Source organism: Pan paniscus, chromosome 6 (assembly GCF_029289425.2).
Source record: "Pan paniscus chromosome 6, NHGRI_mPanPan1-v2.0_pri, whole genome shotgun sequence".
Lineage (NCBI taxonomy): Eukaryota > Metazoa > Chordata > Mammalia > Primates > Hominidae > Pan > Pan paniscus.
In genome coordinates this window covers 140,389,768-140,414,012 of record NC_073255.2, presented here as the reverse complement: position 1 = coordinate 140,414,012, position 24,245 = coordinate 140,389,768, and the positions used below count along the sequence as shown (strand labels likewise).

Below are 24,245 nucleotides of genomic sequence, written 5' to 3'. Positions count from 1 at the left end.
GAGCAGCCTGGCCAACATGATGAAACCCTATCTCTATTAAAAATACAAAAATTAGCCAGGCGTGGTGGTGGGCGCCTGTAATCCCAGCTACTCTGGAGGCTGAGGCAGAAGAATTGCTTGAACCCTGGAGGTGGAGGTTGCAGTGAGCCAAGATCGTGCCACTGCACTCAAGCCTGGGCGACAGAGCAAGATGGAACAATGAAATTAGGGTTAAATATATGTAGGAACTTGAATCTGTCGCTTTACTATCCACTAAATTTTAGAAGCCTAACAAATGTATTTTTCCCCCACTACCCATCCTTAATCCTGGTATTTAACTTCTAATTTCTGTTTCTCAAACAGAAAACTATTCAGAATTTAGTTTCTATGATAATTGAAAATTGGGAAGATTCACAGGGCACAAAAATAAGTGCACATGTCATCTCTGCATCCTGCCATTCTAAAATAAATCTGTCTTCTTTGAACTGAGTTTTACACATGATAAAATACATTAAAACATTTCTGGACAGCTACCTAAATATGTAGATTATTTCTAAGGAGCTAACTTATCAGCAACATGATAGGACAATTCAAAAGGAAAATTATTTTTGACTTAAAAAGAAGTTAAGAAATAAGAGAATCTAAAAATACATCAGATTCTGCCACTTTTTCTCTTAAAAAATAATCTTTTTGGGCTCTCTGTTTCTGATGAGATAAAATCCAAAAAACCTTAGTTTGGCTCATAAGGACTTTCATAACAAATTACATGCCACAAACATTTACTGAGCATCTACTATGTGTGAACACTATATGGGTGCCTTAAAAAGGTACAAAAAAAGAAAGAGACATGGACATTGGCCTCTATGAGCTCACAGCCAATAGAGGAAATAGACACACTTTTAAGTAACTCCAGCTGGGATAACTATAATAATGGAAATTCCATCAAAATTATGGAAGAGAAAGTAAGATAGAAAAATTTAAAAGATTGTCATTTACCATAAGGTCCATCAATTTCACTACCCTTCTACCCAAAAGAATTGAAAACATGTATTTAAGCAATTACCTGTACACAGATATTTATAGCATTACTATTCACAATAGCCAAAAAATGGAAACAACCAAATGTCCATCAACTAATGAATGGGTAAACAAAGCTAGTATATCCATACAATGGAATATTGTTCAGTCACAAAAGCCATGAAGTTCTGATACTTGCTACACCATGAATGAACCTTGAAAACATTATGCTGTTATGCTAAGTGAATGAAGCCAGACACAAAAGGTCACATATTCTATCTTTCCATTTATATGAAATATCCAGAATACGTCAATCCATAGAGACAGAAATGATTGGTGGTTGTCAGTTGTCAGGGAGGGAGAGATGGGGAAAACTGTTCAATGGGCATGGGGTTTCCTTTTGGGGTGATAAAAATGTCTTGAAACTAGAAAGAGGTGATGGTTGGACAACACTATGAATGTGGTAAATGCCACTGATGTGTACACTTTAAATGGTTAATGCTTAATCTTATGTTGTGTGAATTTTACCTCAGTTTGTTTAAAAAAGGTTAGTTATACAGAGTGTATTAAATAGACAGAAGGGGCCGGGCGCGGTGGCTCATGCTTGTAATCCCAGCACTTTGGGAGGCTGATGTGGGCGGATCGCCTGAGGTCAGGAGTTCAAGACCAGCCTGGCCAAGATGGTGAAACCCCATGTCTACTAAAAATTCAAAAATTAGCCAGGCGTGGTGGTGGGCACCTGTAATTCCAGCCACTCAGGAGGCTGAGGCAGGAGAATCGCTTGAACCCGGGAGATGGAGGTTGCAGTGAGCCAAGATTGTGCCACTGCACTCCAGCCTGGGGGACAGAGTGAGACTCTGTCTCAAAAAAAAAAAAAAAAAAATAGTAAGGATGGAGAAATCTTCACCAAGGAAGTCAATATGGAAAAAGATGGGAAGATCAAGTGAAACATTGACATTCTGATAGGATTAGGAAAAGCTTACAAGAAACAAGAACTTTATGGGCAAAATCCTGGAGATTGAGGAATGGAGTTTTGTTCCTGAAATGGCAAACGTTTTCTATTTCTTGGGTGTTGAGCATAGGTAGAAGCTTCCCATTGTTCATTGATCAGATGTGCTTACTTTGAAGGTATATTGCTCTGTTGATTAGCTTTTGAAAGACTTGTCCTCTTTTCCAGATCTGTCCGTTTCAGATGGTACCAGGGATTTTACCCTGCCGGCTCTCAGCCAGTGACATGGGCCATTGATAATGTCTACATCGGTCCCCAGTGTGAGGAGATGTGTAATGGACAGGGGAGCTGTATCAATGGAACCAAATGTATATGTGACCCTGGCTACTCAGGTCCAACCTGTAAAATAAGCACCAAAAATCCTGATTTTCTCAAAGATGATTTCGAAGGTAGTCTTTTCTTACAAATTCTGTGTAGTCTTGTGAAAGAACTTATATGTTAAACACAATTTTTGGTAGATAACTAATCATTAAGTTTAATTCTAATATCTCATTATTATTTCAGTTGTGAACATCCAAGAATTCATTTAGTTCTGAATTTATAGAGTTCCATTTTGGAAACAATGGTCAGTGAGTAAAATACTGATACATGCTACAAGACGTTTATTGAGAAAAACTAAGGCTGTGTTCACAACTTTTTCTACCACATGTAATTTCTGCCTAATGACAATTTTAGAATATATCTATAGAGACTTAATCTTGGATGGAAGGGTTTCCAGAAATATAAATTCCTGCTACTGCTTTACCACAAACTGCTTAAATAGCCTCTCATCACTTTCTATAGTTTAGTTTTACACCTAGAATTCAGTATCATTATGTGTGAAGACAATGTTACAACATAGTAAAATGCATGTAATGTAATGATTAGAAAAAAGCATTTAAATTATATATGCACTTTGATCAAACTGTGGAAAAACACCTCCATAAAAGAAAGTCTTAAGTATAATAGCCATCTATATTAGGGTAGTGGGATTAAAAGATTTTCTTTCGGCCTGGTGCAGTGGCTCATGCCTGTAATCCCAGCACTTTGGGAGGCTGAGGCAGGTGGATCACGAGGTCGGGAATTCGAGACCAGCCTGGCCAACATGGTGAAACCCCATCTCTACTAAAAATACAAAAAAGCCGGGCACGCTGGCAGGCACTTGTAATCCCAGCTACTTGGGAGGTGATTCGCTTGAACCTGAGAGGCGGAGTTTGCAGTGAGCCGAGATCACACCACTGCACTCTAGCCTGGGCAACAGAGCGAGACTCCATCTCAAAAAAAAAAAAAAAAAGATTTTCTTTCTTTTTGCTCAGTTTTTGTAAAATTGTTATATTTATGGTTTTACAATACATTTTAAAACTAGATCTAAGTATATCCATACAGTGGAACATTACTCAGCCATAAAAAGGAATGAAATACTGATACATGCTACAACATAGATGAAACTCAAAAACATGCTAAATGAAAGAAGCCAGACACAAAAAGCCACGTATTATGTCAATCTGTCTTTATGAAATATTCAGAATAAGTAAATTCATAAAGACAGAAAGCAGATTATCATTTGCCAGTGTTGGAGGAGGGGGAAATGAGGGGACAGTGACAGTTTAACGGGTACAGGGTTTCCTTTCGGGCTCATGAAAAAGTTCTGGAACTAGGTAGTAGTGATGGCTGCACAACAGAGTGTATCAACTATATGCCACTGAATTGTTTACTTTGACGTGGTTAAAATGGTAAATCTTATGTGATGTGTATTTTACCACAATGAAAAAATAAATAAACTAAATCGGAGTATCTGAACAGATTTAAGAGCTGGTTTTTAAAGACAGTATTTTATTTTATTTATTTTTTGAGATGGAGTTTTGCTCTTTCACCCAGGCTGGAGTGAAGTGGCACAATCTTCGACTAACTGCCACCTCCGCCTCCCGGGTTCAAGCAATTCTCCTGCCTCAGCCTTCCGAGTAGCCGAGATGACAGGCACCTGCCACCACACCTAGCTAATTTTTGTATTTTTAGTAGAGACAGGGTTTTGTCATGTTGGCCGGGCTGGTCTCGAACTCCTGACCTCAGGTGATCCACCTGCCTCGGCCTCCCAAAGTGCTGTGATTACAGGTGTGAGCCACCGCACCCAGCCTTAAAGATGTTATTTAATAGGCAATAATAAATGGTATTGAAATTTCTCCCACTAAACTTTTTTTAAATATTTTGTTGTCCCTGCCTGATACTATCCTTACATTAGAAAGGACACAGTAGAGAGGCTGGTGGAAAGGCTACACAGCCCCCACCTTCCTGATGGCCTGAACTACTCTCTGACTAACCAGTGTCCTTTTTTTCAGTGTGAACAAGCCAAAAGGAGGGATCCATCTAGCTGGACCATAGATACTCAAGAAAATACCCCCTCCTCCTATCACAAGAATCTTTAAATTATTCCAGCCAAGGCTAAACAATTCAAACAAGCTGAAATGTTGAAAAGACCTCTTATCCTAAAACATGACTTTAATATTTATGACTTCATATTTTGAAACTACATAATGCATTTACCATACTCCTTTTAAAAATACAACTCACTATAGTTGGGGTCATAGGTAAACCATATTTTCCAATTTTTTCAGGTCAGCTAGAATCGGATAGATTCTTATTAATGAGTGGTGGGAAACCATCTCGAAAGTGTGGAATCCTTTCTAGTGGAAACAACCTCTTTTTCAATGAAGATGGCTTGCGCATGTTGATGACACGAGACCTGGATTTATCACATGCTAGGTAATCATTTTTAGATGCTGTTGAAAAAAACCACATCGTAATGTATAATAGCAGAACATAATCAAATCAGAAAGAAGCAGAGCGATTTCAAGGACAAGGCCTTCCATTGTAAATACTGAACTTCTCTCTTTATCAAAGCTTTCAGGAAGACACAAGTTACATAATTTCTATTCTAAAATTGAAAGAGATTATTCAATAACTTAATCAGAAAGGAAACATACCTAAACAGGCAAAAATTAACATCTGGTATTTTATAAGATTGAGATTAGGAAGTAACAATGTTTAATTTACTTTAACTTCAATAAAATATTGTGTCTTCTTTATCTTTCTGTATAACATACTTTTCATTAGCACTTGCACTATGTAGAAATTATTTACACTTATACCATGCTTAGTAGAAAGCTTAGTTGAAATGCAGTACATCTTCAAATTATTCATAATTAGTTTTATCTCCGCCAGCAATTTAAGTTAAAAACATTTGAAGGGCAGCCTTATTCTTTATAAGCATCTTTCCAATGATTCACTCACACATTCTAAGCAGTCATTTTCTAAATTGAACACAGTCACTCAGAAACAAACATTTTAAACTGGCTCAGAGGATTATGTCCTGTCAAGATGTGTATCCCTTGATCATTTGATGAGCCGAAAACTTAACAAGGAAGATAAAAAAGATGGTTTAACATGTGTAAAATGGAACCCTGACCTAATTTTGCAAGTGAACAAAGAAACCATGTTTTTGTCTTTTGAGATATTTCAGAGTATCTTAAAATACATCTTAACATTTTTACCCCTTCTTTTTCCTAAATACTTCATTTATTGATCATAAATTTGATCACACTTCATAGAAAATACAGTTCTGTGAAATAATTACACAGTTATAAAAACAATATTTTATCATTATCCCACTTTAATGCATATAGTTTAATTTGATGTTCCTTATTTCAGATTTTTATTAGCTGAGTTCTCTAATTTAGAAATTATTAGGTGTTCCCAAATAAGTAATTGTCTCATGGTTTATCTATCACTAAGTTAATATAAAGATTTTCTCAATACAAGTAGACAATATACTAAAAGTATTTCTCTGTAAATGATTGTTGTTTTTACAAATGTAAATGTCACTAGACCCAACCATGTATGTTTTCATTACTCCAATGTTAAAAGCTCCATTATTTAGCTCATCTCAGTAGCATGCTGTGTAGGATTTGCATATATTGACCTGAATGTGCTCCATGTAAAATCCCAATTTTTTCAGGGTCATGAGATAAATGAATGGGGTGGGGAAGGGAACTCATGAGGAATGAATGATTTTACATATGGTACTGATAATATTTTTATTATACATCTTAATATATTTCCTATGTCCAGCATGCATACATTAGTGGGTATGTGTGTTGGGTTACACATGAAATTTATTCTGCATTACCAGCTAGCATCGTGGCCAGACCAGAAAGCAGCAGCTTGCCTGCCAAAGATAACATGTGAGCTAGTTTTCACTGGCACCCCAGCTGGTTGCTGCCACTCTGTCCACCTCCCTGCCAGCTGGGAACGCTGCCAATGGCCGGCTGCCACCATTCTCAGTGGCCAGTATCATCCATCCCCAGACCCAGCAACAGTCAGAGCCTGGCACAGCCACCACCACCACCACCCCACACTCATGCTCCCTGCCCCAGCACAAAAGAGAGAAAAGAGGCCCAGGCTTGACATACCTCTTCCAAAAGATGCCTGGCCTTTCACAAAGAGGTGCTACAACTGGTGAATTTAAATGTGCCTCCCAAAGCCAATAATATGAGATCTGAAAAACGACTGGTGAAACCTTAGAAGAAATAATCTGCCAGTTATATGGCATAAACTACATTAATTACATTCTTCCCGTTTCAAACTTTCAGTTTCAAAGTTGAAGGAGTTACACTTATCTTAAATAGATGACAACACACACTCCCACACTCAAACCGCCTTTAGATCCCTCCCATCTTTTTATAGAAGAGCCAAAGGGTGTGGGGAACACTCAGGTCCCTCAGGCTCTCCTCTGAGGAGAGTCACTAGACACAAATATGGGTGCAGAATTGCCTTTTTTCAGACTTCACATTTAATTAACTCCCTTTCTGATTAAAAAGGGAAATCAGACTTTGAAGTGATTGCTTTGGACACTCATTAAATCGCCATATTTATTGAGGCCTTTCGTTCCCCTGCATTACCCCATGTGCTTGTCTGTTGTTAAGCATGTGGATTTCTTTTGGAAGTGAAAGTCTTCAGTAACGTTTACAAATGTCAGATTTGTGCAGTTCTTCATGAGACTGGGATGTGGTAAAGGCGTTCCTGACCCCAGGAGCCAACCCGTGCTCCTACAGTATTCTCTCAACGGTGGCCTCTCATGGAGTCTTCTTCAGGAGTTCCTTTTCAGCAATTCCAGCAATGTGGGCAGGTACATTGCCCTGGAGATACCCTTGAAAGCCCGTTCTGGTTCTACTCGCCTTCGCTGGTGGCAACCGTCTGAGAATGGGCACTTCTACAGCCCCTGGGTTATCGATCAGGTCAGTCCCTTCAGGATTAACTATTTTAATTGTCGTCACTTGAGCTGAATGTGGCCTTAGAAGGCATTTAGTTCAACCTGCTTGCTCAGTAGATGAAACCCAGAACTGACAGTTGAGTGACTTGCCCAAGGGCACGCAGCTAGATTAGATATGGCATTTAGCTTCCTTTCATTCTCTATTCCTTCAGTTGCCTAAGCTTATAAAAATAAACAACATAACAGAAGGACTAGGTCCTGCTCATAGAGGATTCTGCCATATGGATAGAGGGACTTTATCAAGCGTGATACAAGGTTATAATTCTCTGAAAAGGAAAATGTGCAAATTAGCATTGGTGCCACATGCAGTAGTTCCCAAATCCTCTTTCTAGCCTTTGAAGAAAAAAATAAATAAATCTCCCCCACATCCTTATAGACTGCTCCAAAGGATCTTTATACATAATAAAATGTATATCAAATAGAACTCAAAGAACCTGTTAACAAACCATAGAGTTCATGCAAAGAATTGGAATTGAAATGCCTTAGGGTACAACTGTCCTTAAATAGAAATTTTACATGGAAAATAATCACACATAAGCCAAATTTTGCTTCCCAGCTTGGGTATATGTCGTTTCCAAAGGCACAGTTTGGCCAATGTAGGCTGTGAATGGTTTTGTCAATCATTTGATTTGTTTTGTGTAGTTTCTTGCCAGATGGGCAAGCAGACATAAACAAGAGCATTCTGAAAGGCCCCTCACATTCTGCTGGCTGTCCAGTGCCAGTTCTGAGCAGGCCGACAGATCAAAACAAACAAACAAACAAACGAAAAAGGCAGAACTTTCCATTTCTTAAAAACTAAATGGAAAATTTGGGATTTTTAAAAAATACATTTCAGATTCTTATTGGAGGAAATATTTCTGGTAATACGGTCTTGGAAGATGATTTCACAACCCTTGATAGTAGGAAATGGCTGCTTCACCCAGGAGGCACCAAGATGCCCGTGTGTGGCTCTACTGGTGATGCCCTGGTCTTCATTGAAAAGGCCAGCACCCGTTACGTGGTCAGCACAGACGTTGCCGTGAATGAGGATTCCTTCCTACAGATAGACTTTGCTGCCTCCTGCTCAGTCACAGACTCTTGTTATGGTGAGTATGCCGTCTCCAGATAGAGGGACAGGCATGTGTGCATGAACTTCTGTGGCTGCCTCTGTCATAGGACTACTCTGCCTCTCTGATAGATCTGTAAGTAAAACACAAGTGCACTTTGAGTCAAACCACACTGTATTCTTGAAAATACTGCATGTATTAATAAACTGAGTTTTAAAAGTTGATTTTTGAAAGCAATAGAATGTGAGCTTATTTTTTAAGCATATGTACGTGAAGACTTATTTTATAAAGTAAATAACCTAAACAGTAATAATTTGTAAATCCAGGTTTTATAGTATTAGACTTGCAGAATAAAGGATACACTTGCAGTATTTTTCCAGTAAGGACTCTCATCACATAGAGAATGCCAGGAATAAGCAATATGATTTATTCATATATACATGGCTTATTAATATATATATTCACAGATTTAAATTCTTGGGGCATTAGATTAAACCAGTTATTGTCTCCTCTCTATATCCCCCCAAATGATGACATTTTGTTGTTCCCATTTTGCCTATATTTTTTGCCACCGTGGATCATAGCACATTCCAGGCCACCCTCATTGTGACCAATTTGCACCCCCTAGAATGAGTATGTGCATGTGTATACTCACACATACCATGCACTCACACAGACCCATCGTAGGAGAGATAAAAGCTGGCATCATTGCACACTTGGACTCTCTACCTGAACTTACAGACCTGTCAGGATTCTGGGTCTCCTGGTCTTTCACATCCCCATATAACTCTTCTTCCAACAGACAAAAACTAGAATGTTCACAAGGTCCCCGTTCAGTTTTAGATTCTGGGTAGAGGGGAGGCAGAAATTTGAGGAATTTGGTTATTTTCAAGGTCCTACAGAATTCACAATTTTTAATATTCTCATTAGTCTGAACGTAATAGACATACTTTAGGAGGAATGCCAGAGATACTCTTTCTACCTCAGACACAGTCAGTCAAGATTAGATTAGTCAGTGGGGATGGAACTTGGAAAAGAGAAGACAGAAAAGTAGAAGGTGCACACCCTGTCTTCAGTAGATACAGACTACCTGATGGGATACCTCAAAGAAAGTCCAGTAAATCAAGTGTTCCACGGAGTAGTGCTGATACAAAATGTAATGAGAACTCAAAGGAGCAAGAGATGACCAATGGTTGGCCAATCTAAGAAGTTAGGGAACATTTCACAAAGGAGCTAAGTCTTAAGTGGACCTTGATGGTTGAAGTAGATTTTAAGGGTGGATGGAAAAGAAAGGGCCCCCAAACTAGGCTGTAAGCAGAAGCAAAGAAGCTGACGTGGGGTTCTCCTAAAACTGAGAGCAGACCAGCCTCAACAGGTCTTGGTCTGCATCTAGTGGAGAAGAGTACAGTGTGGTGATTTTGAAAACAGTCTAGACTCTTACTCCCTTCTTCACATAGAAAGTAGAGGAGAGCCCAAAGAAGTAAGTTATCACATGGTCAACCTGCAGCACAGCACCAGGACTAAAATTTTGCCCTCGTAAGCCCAGTCACTTGTACTTTCTATACAGGCTGGTGCAGCCTCCTGAGAAAGGTTAAAATGAATGATAATATGAAAGAGGAAAGTGGCTGAGTGGAGTTGGCAACAAATTAAGAAGGGCCTTAAGAAGCAGGCGTGGGGATTTGTGCTTGGTAAGGTCATGAACAAGAGAGTACAAGTGCAGAGGGGTGACATGATGTGTTTCACGAAGATTAGCTCCAGAGACAATGAAGGTGGGTACAGAAGAATTCCAGTAAAGAAACCACAGTGGTCACATCTGTAGGAAGCAATGTAGAGTTGCACTATGTGGCATGAAGAGACATGGAATAGATAAAATTGATATGAGATAATGCAAAAAAAATCAGCAGATCTCAGGACTGAGTTGAACATAGAGGGTAAAGGAGACAGAAAAGTAAAATTTCTAAAATAACTTCTAAATTGTGTTTTTTCTTAACAACCTCTGATACCAAAGGCTAAAATAACTTCTAAATTTTGGACCCAGAAAACCAGTGTAAAAGTATTGCTGTTGATAAAATGTGGTAGTTAAGAGGAGATGTTTGTTAATGAGGGAAAATGGTGAGTTTTTCTTAATGCAAGTGAAAGGACTTCTAAGTGAAGATATCCTTTAGTGAAGATGACATACAGTATAGAAAGCTGGAACTGTGTCTATACTGCTCATCACAGCGCACCCAGCATCCAGCACATGCCAGGCTCAGTAGACACAACTCTATTTTGAGGTGTAAAACCAGGAAATTTGGGGCACAGAGGTGATCACTGAATCAAGAGTGTACTTGTAGAATAGATGGCCAGAAACAGGGTCTGGAAGAATGCCCATAGCTGGGCAAACTTGCAAAGGAGTCAGAATAAAAGACAGGAGACTCAGAATGATGTCACTCAAAATAAAAGAACATTTCAAGAATCAGGGAGTAATCAATAATGTCCAATGCTGTTAGGAGGCAAGCACAATGAAGACTGAGACCAGGCCATTGTATTTACCTAGAAACCTTAGGGCAGTGTGTGGTCTCACACTGGCTGCACGGGAGAATCACCTGGGAAGCTTTAAAGCTCCTGACGCCTTGGCCATGCCCCAAAAGAGTTCAATCAGAATCTCTGGTAGGGAGACTCAGGAATCAGTCATTTCTAAAGGTATCCAGGTGATTTCAGTGTGCAGCCAAGACTGAGAACCACAGCCTTAGAGAAAGCAATTTCGGAAGGGAGGTAGGGACTTAGGCAGCTTATAAAGTGAATAGGGAGAGAGAAATAAAAGGGGGTATGGGTTGAATGTTCCAGAAGAAGAAAAGGAAAGAAATAAATATCTTTCTTTAGACCCACAACCTGATGGCATGCATTGGCACATATTCCATGGCCTTCAACTCCCTCCTTAAACCCCTTGGATTTCCATATTTTATATATATTCTATAACACAGCAGAGCAAGATATATAAGCAAAAGAGAGTTTACAATTTCTAAGAAGTTTCACCCATACCAGGGTCAAAATTGACATTAGTTGGTCAGGATTCCTATAAAATGGTCAAAATTGGAGAAGTCTGCTCAATTTATTAACCGTTTGAACACTAATTATTAAAATATATAATATGTTCCTTATTCGTATGTTAACCATTAAATAAACTATATTAATTTTTAAGTATTATACTATATGAAATGATATACCATTTAAATGATGTTTGTGATATATATTCTATCACTATAATATTAAATTACAAATATATCTTATCAATTATATGCAGTTACTCAAATAATGTAACTGTATGTGAAGCAATACTTTTGTCATGATGATTGTTCCAAAAGCTTCTCATTATAAAATATGATTCACAAACATTTACTTTATGTTTCACTTGATCATATCCCCTTAAAAGTTATTTCAACATGGAAATTTAAAAATAATAGCTAGTAATATACAGAGAGAAAAATTAAACTAGGAAGCATTTCAAAGCAGGAAATATAAGTATAGAGAAAAAATCAAACTGACATTTGAATGAAACTAAAACATACACAAATGTGATAAACAATTATGGTTCCTGGGTCTGCAGATATATGCTTATATCCAAAATAATGTTTCCTGTTTCAGCAATTGAATTGGAATACTCAGTAGATCTTGGATTGTCATGGCACCCATTGGTAAGGGACTGTCTGCCTACCAATGTGGAATGCAGTCGCTATCATCTGCAGCGGATCCTGGTGTCAGACACTTTCAACAAGTGGACCAGAATCACTCTGCCTCTCCCTCCTTATACCAGGTAAGAATGCTTCTACATGTTCACCACATGCTTCTACGTATAGTGAGCCCAAATGTGATAAAATTTGGCATGTCAAGTTTAATGAGATATGTGAAGGTTTTGTTAATTGCTAATGGTATTGCCATGTATGAATTATTAAGGCTGTCTTAATGAGTAAAATAGAAACCAGTTTTTATCGTGGCATTATTCCATGTTTTCCCAAAAGCCAGGCCTTTACTGACTTTTAACTCTAATATTTTTAAAGAATGAACTACAAAAGAAAACAGTGGCTGCATCACTTGGCTTCTCCAACTTAATTCAGAGATGCCCAGACAAGTCATTTAAAATAGGCCCATTGGATACAGAATAGACTGAAACAGAGTCTGTTTTCTGCTAGTGAGACTGCTGTAAATATAGGAGTGAGTGATGTCCTATAAATGAATGTAGCAAATAAATGTACCTTTAAATTATGTCTGCTTTTAAAATTTTATTATGGACATTATCTTGAGAATTATCACCTGAAGCATTCTTTTATGTGAAAAACCTTTCATTCTTGTCTCTATGGAAAGGGATCAGGGCTTAATAAAATTGCCTGGTACGGAAGGATCACTTGAGACCAGGAGTTCAAGACCAGCCTGGGAAACAACAGCGAGACCCCATCTCTACAAAAAAAATTAAAAAATTAGCCAGGCATGGTGGTACCTACCTGCAGTCCCAGCCACTCAGGAGGCTGTGGCAGGAGGATCACTAGAGCCCAGGAGTTTGAGAATGCAGTGAGCTATGATCATGCCACTGCACTCCAGCTTGGGTGTCAGAGCCAGACCTTGTCTCAAAAAAAAAAATTAAAAATTAAAGTAAATAAAATTGCCTAGTAAATTCTGATAAAGAAGTTAAATCTAAATTATCTGTGCATTTCCACTCCTGTTTGAGTAAAGCAGAGAATTAGCTTTGCCTAGTGGAATAGTGTTACATGACACTCTCTCTTTCACCATCTAAACTAGGTGCTAATTATAGGAAAGCTTTAACATCTTGATAGAAACTCCTATTTCCTCCAAGAAAATGGTTTTCAGTTGCTGCATTAAGAAAGAAGCAAAGCAACCAATCCAGTGTGTGGAACAGGAGTTATAGTTTGGGCTCATTATTGTTTTGTCATCTTCCCACAAATGAAGAATGAATAAATTTTCCTAGCAAATGACCATAAAATTCAACCATTCATCTAGGGCATAACTTTTCTTAGGATTATCATAAATGGGATGGTTTCAGTTAGTAACAGCCTAGGGCTGCTTTACAATTGCTGGCTCAGAGGTACGAGACTATATTAACTGTCAGCAGAGTTGCCAAGTTTAAATGAGATACGTGAGATTTTGTTGCTCATTAAAGGTGTTGCCATGCATGAATTATTAAAGCGATCTTAATAAGTAAAATAGAAAAAAAACTCCATTAAGGCAACAGTCTTTTAAGTCTTTATGAATTCTATGAATTATTACCCAGCTACTCAGTCACATTTTGCAAATAAGCGACATTCTAAGATTTACTCCAGCTAGTCATTATGCCCTTGAGTCTTTTACTCAAGAAAAGTAATTATTTCTCATCCTTTAATCTATCTTTTAATTGTCTCTTGTACATACCCACAAGAATTTTGACCCTTTCAAATGTTATTTGAAAAATCTGATGAGCATCCATTTCCCCCTGTTCTGTACTGAAAATAAGCAGTTTGTTTATTATATTACCCTCAAGGCTCATGTACAATTGTCTTAAAGGTGACACTGCCTTGTAACAAGGCCCTTTGGGTAATTCAAAAAGAAATGTGCATGGAGGGAGCCCAAGCCAGACTCACTTCTCTGCCATATGCCAAAGATCATTAGAACAATATGCCAGTCTCAGAGTTACTTGTTTCAAACATGAGTAAACATATCTATACTACATCTACTTTTACATTCAGTTACTTGGTAAATATGGTGTTTCCTTGTTTTAAATTAAAATCACTGTCTCTGTTATCTGGAAACGTATTGAAATGTCAATGTTTATGTGGTCCAGCAGGCCAGAATTGAGGATTTCAGTTTGTAGCTCTTCGCTATAAAGAAACGTGATGCTGACAACTTAAAGACATGTGCTCAGTAAGGGTTAGGAATGACTGTGACCATGTCACAACTGCAGCCTTGTCTACTCAACACATGACCATAAGGCTAGGATCCCAGTATTGTTGGCACAGTACTAGTGAGTGTCAGCTGAGGTTGGCTGGTCACAAATTGACGTCAAACCATTCACCAAACTAAAATGGTCACTAGTCATCAGTAGCAATTATTCATTCAGTCACTCATTAAACAAATATTTTTAACTGTTTAATTATGTGCTAGGCCTATGAGGGAGCTGAACTGATCCCTGACTCAAGGAGCTTTTAATTTGGTAGGAGAGGAGTATTGGCCAGAAATCACCAATAATCACAGGAGTAAATATAAAATTCAACTGTGATAAGTGATGGAGAACAGGTATATGATGCTCTAAGTTTCTGTATCATAGGGTGATGTGACCTGGTCAAGAAGGCCAAGGAATGCTTTCTTGAAAAAAGGATAATTGAGGTAAGATATGAAGGTTGAATACAAGTTAACCAGGTAAAGTGTAAGGGTAGGAGTGTTCCAAGCAAGGATAGCAGCCAATTGTAGGAGAGGGCAGGTGTATTTGAGATGCTGAATATATGGATCAGATAGAGAGAGGAGCAAGGTGAGGTATGAGATGGTGTCAGACCATGAAGAGTATTGTAGGTTGTATTAAAGATTTGGAGGTTCATTATAGGAACACTTAAAAGCCTGTTAAAGTGTTTGGCAATAGGGAGACATGAACAGATTTGCATTCAGAAAAGCTGCTTCTTTTTTTTTCATTTCCAGCTTTTAAGTTCAGGGTTCCATGTGCAGGATGTGTAGGTTTGTTACATAGGTAAACATGTGCCGTGGTGGTTTGCTGCACAGATCATCCAGTCACTTAGGTACTAAGCCCAGCATCCATTAGCTATTCTTCCTGAGGCTTTCCCTCCTCCCACTCCCCACTTTCCAACAAGCCCCAGTGTGCGTTGTTCCCCCCTTGTGTGTCCATGTGTTCTCATTGTTCAGCTCCCACTTATAAGTGAGAACATATGGTATTTGGTTTTCTGTTCCTGCATTAGTTTGCTGAGGATAATGGCTTCCAGCTCCATCCACATCCCTGCAAAGGACATGATCTCATTCCTTTTTATGGCTGCATAGTATTCCATGGTGTATATGTACCACATTTTCTTTATCCAGTCTATCATTGATGGGCTATTAGGTTGATTCCATGTCTTTGTTATTGTGAATACTGCTGCAATGAACATATGTGTGTATCAATAATAGAATGATTTATGTTCCTTTGGGTATATACCCAATAATGGGATTGCTGGGTCGAATGCCGTTTCTGCTTCTAGGTCTTTGAGGAAATGCCACACTGTCTTCCACAATGGTTGAACTAATTTACACTCCCACCAACAGGGTAAACGCATTCCTTTTTCTCCACAACTTCGCCAGCATCTGTTGGGTTTTTGTTTTGTTTTTTTTTTTTACTTTTGTAATAGCCACAGAAAAGCCCATTCTAACCAGAAAACAAATAGGAGAGGATAAGAGTAGATGTAAAGAGGCTCTTGAAGAATAAGAAATGCCGATGGTACAGGCAGTAGACATGAGGAGAAGTGGAGAAAGTCAAGAGACATGGGAGGCAATGAAACTGACCAAGCTGGGTCATGAAATTGACGTGGGAGCTTGAGGGAAAGAGCAGGGCTGAAGACGACTCCCTGGTCTTTGAGTTGCAAAACTGAACGGATGCTGGTGCTCCTAACTAGGAAGGGAACACTGAAACTAAACACAAGATACATCACACTCTGCTCCAGACTACATCACACTCTGCTCCAGACATTGCTATGTTAAAACATAAATAATTGGAGTAGATAGATTCATAGTTTCTATTCCTTGCCATACACATTAGTTAAGTTAGCTCTTCCTGAAAGAAGATGATTTATAAATAAATGAACAAAAAGCATTGTAGTGGAGTGGAGGGCTCTGCCTTTTCACCCCTATGAGCTTTTAAGCAAGTTATTTTGTGTTTCTAAACTTCAGTCTCTTCATCTGAAAAATGGAGATCCTTTTCACCATATGAAAATCTCATAAATGTGCATGGAAGTGTTGAGAACATTGTCAAGATTTATTAAAAATGAAAATTATTTCTACTTTTATGAGTTAACCACATAATCACACTTGTTAACCATAACACAGGTTTATTATCAGACTTCAACCTCAGACTAAGAAGTTTTCCTAAGTCACAGCTTAATCTTGAATGAGAGTGAGCCCATGATAATGGCTAGGGCACTGTCTTAAATTCTTGCACTGGAGGAGGTTACAATCTATTTAAGGAAAATTAGACATATACCCAAGAAACCACTGAAAAATAATACCTGCTCTATATAATTTAGTGCTTCATTGAGGAATGGGCTAGAAATGCTGCAGTATCAAGAAATCGGAGATGATATTGAAAGCCAGAATTCTAGTGTTTCATGGAAGAGATGGGCCCTGGCCTTGAAGGATGGCTAGGAATTAGGTGGGTAAATGAAAGAACACTAAATCAGGGGAACAATGTGGACAGTGCAAGGACACATAGGTATGGGCCTAGGGGAAGCACACGAGTTGCCGATTCAAGCAGAGGGCTCATATCTGGAAGCTATGACAAGATGCTGATTCACAGAGTTGGGTTAACTTATAGCAAGCATTGAAGCAAGGCAAAGGAGTTTAGATTTGTAGGCAAAATGAACTGTGGTGGGTTTTGAGCTGAGAATATTCTTCCAAGAGAAAAATCAGGACAACAGACAGATTCACATAAGAGGAGGAGGCAAAGGTGTTGTGACGATAACTTCTAAGTGAAATAACAAGTCTGGGCTACAGCTGAGGGAATGAGGCAGATATGACAGAGCATTTCAAAGAAAGAATTGATTAAAACCCAGTCACTAATTTCTCCTTCTCCGTTACATACATCAAGAGATGACTCCAGAGTTTGAAGCCTAGTAAAATAGTGAGAAGATGCGGGGAGCAAGCTAAAGTTGATTCCAGGAGGGACAATATGGCAAATTTAGTCAAATGATGCTGGATTACATGTGATGGCTGGAGGTACAAATGGAAATGTCCATTTGACAGAGACATGAAGATCTGAGCCCAAGAGAAGATAATGAACTTCAGAGGCATGAACATAGAGTAATAGGCAATGCTGTAAAACTGTACCTGCCTCCATAAGAGAGTGTTTAAAAAGAGAGGGAGAGAGAAGACTCCTAAATTTAATAGCAGAAGGAGCAGAAATGGCCAGCAAGGGGACTGAGAGGATTCAGGCAGAGAGAAGATTCAGAATAACATGGTATCCAGAAGCCAGGTGAGAGGAGATTAACAAGCAGGAAAAGATGGCCTTCAATGACATAAACTATAGAGAGTAATGAATTTAAAAGTTTCACAAAAAACTTTACTGGATTTTTCAATTTGAGAGAATGAGTGACCTTCGAACGAACAGTTTCAGTAAGATACTGGAAATAAATACAGTTTGTCTGGCACCAGAGCCCATGGGCTTAACCACTGTATTAGTACTGCCTCTTTATTGCTTGCCTAAGAGAGATGGTCCGAGGAGAAATAGGAAGGCAGGAATGTCAGGAGTTATTGAGAGAGACTGAAAAGGAAGAGAGGAAGATGCCAACATCAGTTTCATAGCCCCTACTCTGAATCTGCCTCCTCCTCCTTACTAACCCCAGACCTAAAAGTAAGAGGTGGCTCAAATAGCATGGGTTCTTGAATATCACCTTAGACCCAGGGTGAGTCAGTGGAAGGGCAGGTAACCCAAATCCACCGAGAAGGGGAGGAGGGGAGTGGCCACTGAAAGGCTCAAGTGCGACTTGGCTATTTTAAGTCACAGTTTGAAGATTATCTATTCCCTTCTACTAGCCCTAATGACCTAACTGAAACCACCTTCTTTAAAGATTAACTACACTTTGGAAGCCCAGGTGGTTTTAGCCACACCGTGGAAGCTACTTAATGTCTGCAGGAAGTTCTAAGGAAAGGTGCTGTGCACAAAAATGGCAACATTGTGAAAGGAATGGGGGAAAGAGATGGGGATGGGAGGCTATAACACTTTCAGGTAAACAAATTTAGAGAGGACTTTTTTTTTTTTAGAGGTGGAGTCTCACTCTGTTGTCAGGCTGGAGTGCAGTGGTGCGATCTCGGCTCACTGCAACCTCCGCCTCCCAGGTTCAAGCGATTCTCCTGCCTCAGCCTCCCCAGTAGTTGGGACTGCAGGTGCACACTATGTTGCCCAGCTAATTTTTGTATTTTTAGTAGAGACGGGGTTTCACCATGTTGGCCAGGATGGTCTTGATCTCTGGACCTCGTGATCCACCCGCCTCGGCCTCCCAAAGTGCTGGGAATACAGGCGTGAGCCACCATGCCCGGCCATATTCTTTACTTTAAAAAAGCTTATTGGCTGGGTGCAGTGGCTCATGTCTGTAATCTCAACACTTTGGGAGGTCGAGGCAGGCGGATCACCTCAAGTCATGAGTTCAAGACCAGCCTGGCCAACATGGTGAAACCCCGTCTCTACTAAAAATACAAAAATTAGCCGGGCGCGGTGGTGCATGCCTGTAATCCCAGTTACTTGGGAGGCTGAGGCATAAGAATCACTTGAACCTGGGAGGCAGAGATTGCAGTGAGCTGAGATCATGCCATTGCACTGCAGCCTGCATGACAGAGCAAGATGAGACCCTGTCTCAAAAAAATAAAATAAAGTGTACAATTCAATGTTTTTTAGTCATTACTAAATAAAAAAAAAAACCCACAGGGTTGTTGAAACCATCACCACAGTGTAATTTTAGAATATTTTGTGCCCCCTAAAAGAAATCCTATACTTATGAGCAGTCACTCCCCACCCCTCACCCCAGCCCTAGGTAACCACTAAGCTACGTTCTGTATTTGCCTGTTCTGGACAGTTCATAGAAATGGAATTATACAATGTGTGTTTGTTTTACAATTGGCTTCCTTCACTTAGCATCAAAGTGTAGTGTGATATATTGTGGAATGTATCAGCTCCTCATTCCGCCTTACAGCTGATTAATATTCCGTTTTATGGATATACCACATTTTATTTATCTGTTCATCGTTTGATAGGTTCTTGGGTTCCTTCCACCTTTTATGCTGCGGTGGACATTCCTGTGCAAGTTTTATGTGGATGTATGTTTTCACTTTTCTTGGCTATATACCTAGGACTGGAATTCCTGGTAATTATGTTCAACATTTTGAGAAACTGACAACCTTTTACCCACAACAGCTGTACTCTTTTACATTCCCACCAGCAATGTAGAGGATTCTAATTTCCCCATATCCTTACCAGCACTTGTTATTGTCTTTTTGACTGTTGCCATCTTCATGGGTGTGAGGTTGTATCTCATTGTGGTTCTTATTGACATTTCCCTAAAGGCTGATGATGTTGGGCTTCTTATCCTGTGCTTATTGGCCATTTATATATCTTCTTTGGAATATTTTCCAACTTTGTCAAAGAAGATAGGCTAATACAAAGAAATAGGCTAGTGGAGGAAATTTTATGCAAAACATAAAGGAAGGGTCTTGGCTTGCAAGGCAAATAGACACACATTTTGAAATGGGCTGACATCACAGAGTCTGTTGCTCAAACACAGAGGGCCAGGGGCTTCAGCTCTGAAGCTGACACAGAAGTCAAGACACATATAGCTGCAACACATACAGCCTCCCATAGCTTAACAACTGTTCATATTTACAGGTAATGATAAGGGTAGGAAGATTTTGTGGAGGTTGCAGTGGAGTTTTGAAAGGTTTGCTTAATGAGAATACAAAGTAATCATGAACCAAGAGATCCTTGCCTTGTCTCAGTTTTGTTAGTGAATCAGTGTGAGACTTAGGTCACTGGGCGTCATCGTCGTCTTTGGTAGAATGGCATTGTTAGGCTAGATTTTCTAGGCTTAAATATTTTATGTATCTCTTTCAAAGTAAAAGATATTTCAGGGAAGGATGAAGAGGTTTAAAACATTATGTTCCTTTCAAAGGGCTTTTTCTCATGATGATGATGACAGTGAGGACTTCATAGGTAGATAGAGTCATTCTGAAGAAAAGAGCAAAAATGAAGACTCTGTAATGTGTAGTGAAATCTGTTATAAGGTGCGGAGGTAGTGTAGGGAGAGATACCTGGGAGACCAGTGAGGGGAACCGTACTATTAACAGTAATATTTTAACTACTTAGCAATGGATATCTATTAAACAAAACTGATGTAACACTTACTACATACTGTAGATGGGAAAGAAATGGTATAACTCCACAAAAGAACCAAGAGGAGAGAGTTCAAGGATATGGAAAAATGAGAAATCTTCTCTGGGACCATTTTTCCCCCAACTCCAGGAAGTAGCAGCTGATGGTGGCCATCATTATAAAGATAAATGATAACACCTGCCGAGGAACTCCACCAAGACACTCGTAGTTCTTGGTAAACAAGAACTAATTAATTTTCACAACACCCTTGTGAGGCGGAAAGTAGCATCTTCCTGGTTTACTGACAGGGAAGCATCAGCACATAAACATAAGTGATGTGGCCCCTTCACACAGTGGAGCTCTGACAGGGCTGGGAATAAGAAGTCCTGGCAATTCAACTTCCAAACTCTCATTTTTAACTTATATTCCAGTTCTTAGTGAAAATGTTTCCTCTTCTTACAAATTAATATTGGATAGTATGTGTATCCTTGTTTGATGGGTACATAATTACTAGGTGTAGTTATTCCTAAGAATATGAAATCATCACATCTAAGAAGGGGCCTTAAAAATCATCTCATTTAACTCCCTTATTATACATGTTTAGTTACCCACCGTGGACATAGAACCTACTAGTGCCAGAGTACAAATGAAAGCCCTCACTTATCTTTGCTCCTGAGGGGCCAACTCCCATGTTAGTACATTTTTCATGTAGTTTCTTACTGTTTCCTCTTCTTTGAAATGCCAGAGAGTTGCACAAATTGAAAATGTCAGCATTGGAAGTCCCCATAAATGCTGTCAACTCCAACAATGCATCTGGCTCTTAAATCTTCCATACATTTTCTCTAAGTGGTTGCCCACATTGTGATTAAACACAGCCAATGCTCAGAAAGCAACCACCTGCTAGGCAACCCATGCCACCTCTCGGCTGCCAGGAAGCTGTCTGCCCCCTTCAACAGCCATCAGATTACCACCCCTCCACAGCTGACACCAGGCCCTGCCCATCTACCCTACAGGACATCTCTTGTAGGGTGTTTTGATCTTCCTGGGCATCTTTATTGCTACCAACTTAATAGTCTTTCAGCAAATGTTTATGAAGCTCCATCTGTAGGTGCCAGCAACAATAAAATGATAAATAAGGAAAATAACAGGAAATTACATATGAATAGGCACTTTTAATACAAGGTGACGAGGGCTTTGGTGAAGTATGTATAAGATATTAGGGGAACAAAGAAAGTTCATTACTTACCTACTATCTATAAGCACTGAGGATACAAACCAATATTCCCTAAGGGATACAGAGATATTCTCTGCCCTTCAGAAGCTTATAGTCTAAAAAAAAAAACAGAATGAATATATAAATGTTGACTCCGAGTAATTATGTGCTATGGAAATATGGTATTCCACTATGTTAATTATAAGTTGTTGCTGCAGATAAACAGACATAGCTATAAATAAATTTAGATAAATTTAGTCATTAAAAATAATTTATCAGCAAAACCGCTGAGTTACACAGCTTACAGGGGTGAGTGCATTTCCACATTGCTTACTGTGAGAATGGAAGCCCCTGGATACCAACTTCCTGGACCTTTAGAACACCCACTAAGCTCTAGGTGCTGTCCATGAAGTCTACGATGTTGAACAAAAAGGAATCAACCCTGCTCTCCTCCTTATAACTTACCATTCAAGGAAGAGACAGACATGTATCAAATATGTATGCAAATAAATGTATAACTATAACTGTGACAAATACTATAAGAGGAAAACAATAGTTTGCTATGAGAGAGAATAGCATGGAAGTAACATCATTTTAAAAGGGATCAGGAAGAAAAATTCTCTGTGAGGACCTGACATTTCCTCTGAGACCTGAAGGACACACAGAGGTTAACCAGGCAGAAAGAGAGAGAGGAAGGGAGGGAGAGGAAGAGAGAGAGAGAGAGAGAGACAGAGACAGAGAAAGAGAATATGTAGGCAGAAAGGTGGGAATGAGTTTGGTGTGCTTTGGCGCCTGAGGGGAGAAACAGTGCTCCAGAGGCGAGTGACCATGATGAGGGAGGGAAGCAGAGGCCCAGGTTCAGGCGGATCTCAGGCAGGACCTTGTGGGCCAAGGAGGGGACTAGGGGTTTCGGTAAAATGCAGTAGAAAGTGACAGGAGTTTATTAGGCAGAGATCACTCTGCTGGGGGAACATGCCAAAGCTGGGGAGCAAGCAAAATTATGGAGAAACCAGTTTGTACATAGACGCTCAACAGACATGTATTGGACTGACCTCTTCATTTCAGGTGAAGATTTTAGTTCTAGTCTGTTTCTTCTCCATTTTCTAAACTTTATAGAAATATTTTCATTTGGAAAATGCAAACTCCTTCCTGTTGTTTGGTCTTTTGTCCTGCCTTAAACAGATATTCCTGAGTCAAATGATTAACGGTCTCTTAATGACAGAACATATATGGATCAATAAACACAAATGGTTTCCTCTAAAAGTCTTTTCATGTTCAATGCACTTGAGCCTCAGGCATTGCTTGGATTTTACTGCCATCTAGTGCTTCTGAAAACACGTGTGTTGTATTTTTGAGCAAGACACTCTCCAGAACTCCGTGAATGAGCAAATATATTTCTGCTTCTGGAATGGGAGAACCTCTGTTTTAGCTTTACTTATATCGCTTTTATATCAATGTAAAATAAGTCTGGTCTCATTTATTATGCTCTCTCTTTTTTTTCTCTGTACAATTTTCTCTGTCCAATTAGGGAGCAAGTGGGAAGCTGAAATCCAGCCCATGTTCTGTTCCCAAGCCAAATGCAGAGGGGTTGCGGCTGCTTGGAGATAGTCATCTTTTCTGATTTTGCACTTACAAGTTAGCAGCAGCTCTGGTGTCATTCCATGGTACTTCCCACATGAAATCCAAGGCTCACAGCTCCCCTGAGGCTTCCACTTTTAGGATTCGTTTTTGTTTCTGACTGTCTGTTTTTTACAAGGCTCAGGAAGATCACTGGGCCAAATTGTATGATCAAACTATCACAGTTTGGTTGGTTTGGTTTGACTATAAACAATGTTTTCTGTAGAATATTGTAATAATGACCAGCCAGGCACAGTGGCTCATGCCTGTAATCCCCACACTTTGGGAGGCTGAGGTGGGAGGATCACTTTAAGTCAGGAGTTCAAGACCAGCCTGGCCAACATGGTGAAACTCTGTCTCCACTAAAATACAAAAATTAACTGGGTGTTGTAGTGCACGCCTATAATCCCAGCTACTCGGGAGGCTGAGGCATCAGAATTGCCTGAACCCAGGAAGTGGAGGCTGCAGTGAGCTGAGATGGTGCCACTGCGTTCCAGCCCGGGTGACAGAGCAAGACTCCATCTCAAAAAAAGAAAAGAAGAATATTGTCATAATGAATGTTCTTTTCAGAAAAGAAGTAGGAATGTACATGCTTTTGTGTTACACTTCTCCATGCACTTGTTCAAACATACTGGAACACATTTTCTTTTCCACAGCATCCTTCATTAAAATTCTCGTCTTCTTCAAAGGTCCCAAGCCACTCGTTTCCGTTGGCATCAACCAGCTCCTTTTGACAAGCAGCAGACATGGGCAATAGATAATGTCTATATCGGGGATGGCTGCATAGACATGTGCAGTGGCCATGGGAGATGCATCCAGGGAAACTGCGTGTAAGTCGGTTTTTTTCTTCCTTCTGTTGAAAGCTCCTGATTCACATTCCATCTAGGAGATTTTTCTGTAACTGGTTTTTGAATCACTCCCATGCTTCCTTAAGTTATACATTTTTTTCTGAAATATGATCTTGAGCTAACTGTGAAGTTGAT

The 24,245-nt window shown here is 39.5% G+C and overlaps 1 protein-coding gene across 3 annotated transcripts in view; it reads left to right on the top strand.

Annotated features, from left to right (window-relative positions):
* RELN (reelin) overlaps positions 1–24,245 on the top strand; it is a 520,521-nt gene that overhangs the window by 439,071 nt on the left and 57,205 nt on the right. For all 3 annotated transcript variants that reach the window (XM_003825720.5, XM_055114793.2, XM_063606317.1), the window contains exons 42-47: positions 2,174–2,394; positions 4,597–4,744; positions 7,017–7,275; positions 8,146–8,395; positions 11,981–12,149; positions 23,952–24,092. In XM_003825720.5, the coding sequence (XP_003825768.3) occupies positions 2,174–2,394; positions 4,597–4,744; positions 7,017–7,275; positions 8,146–8,395; positions 11,981–12,149; positions 23,952–24,092 (1,188 nt within the window). The remainder of the gene's footprint in view (positions 1–2,173; positions 2,395–4,596; positions 4,745–7,016; positions 7,276–8,145; positions 8,396–11,980; positions 12,150–23,951; positions 24,093–24,245) is intronic.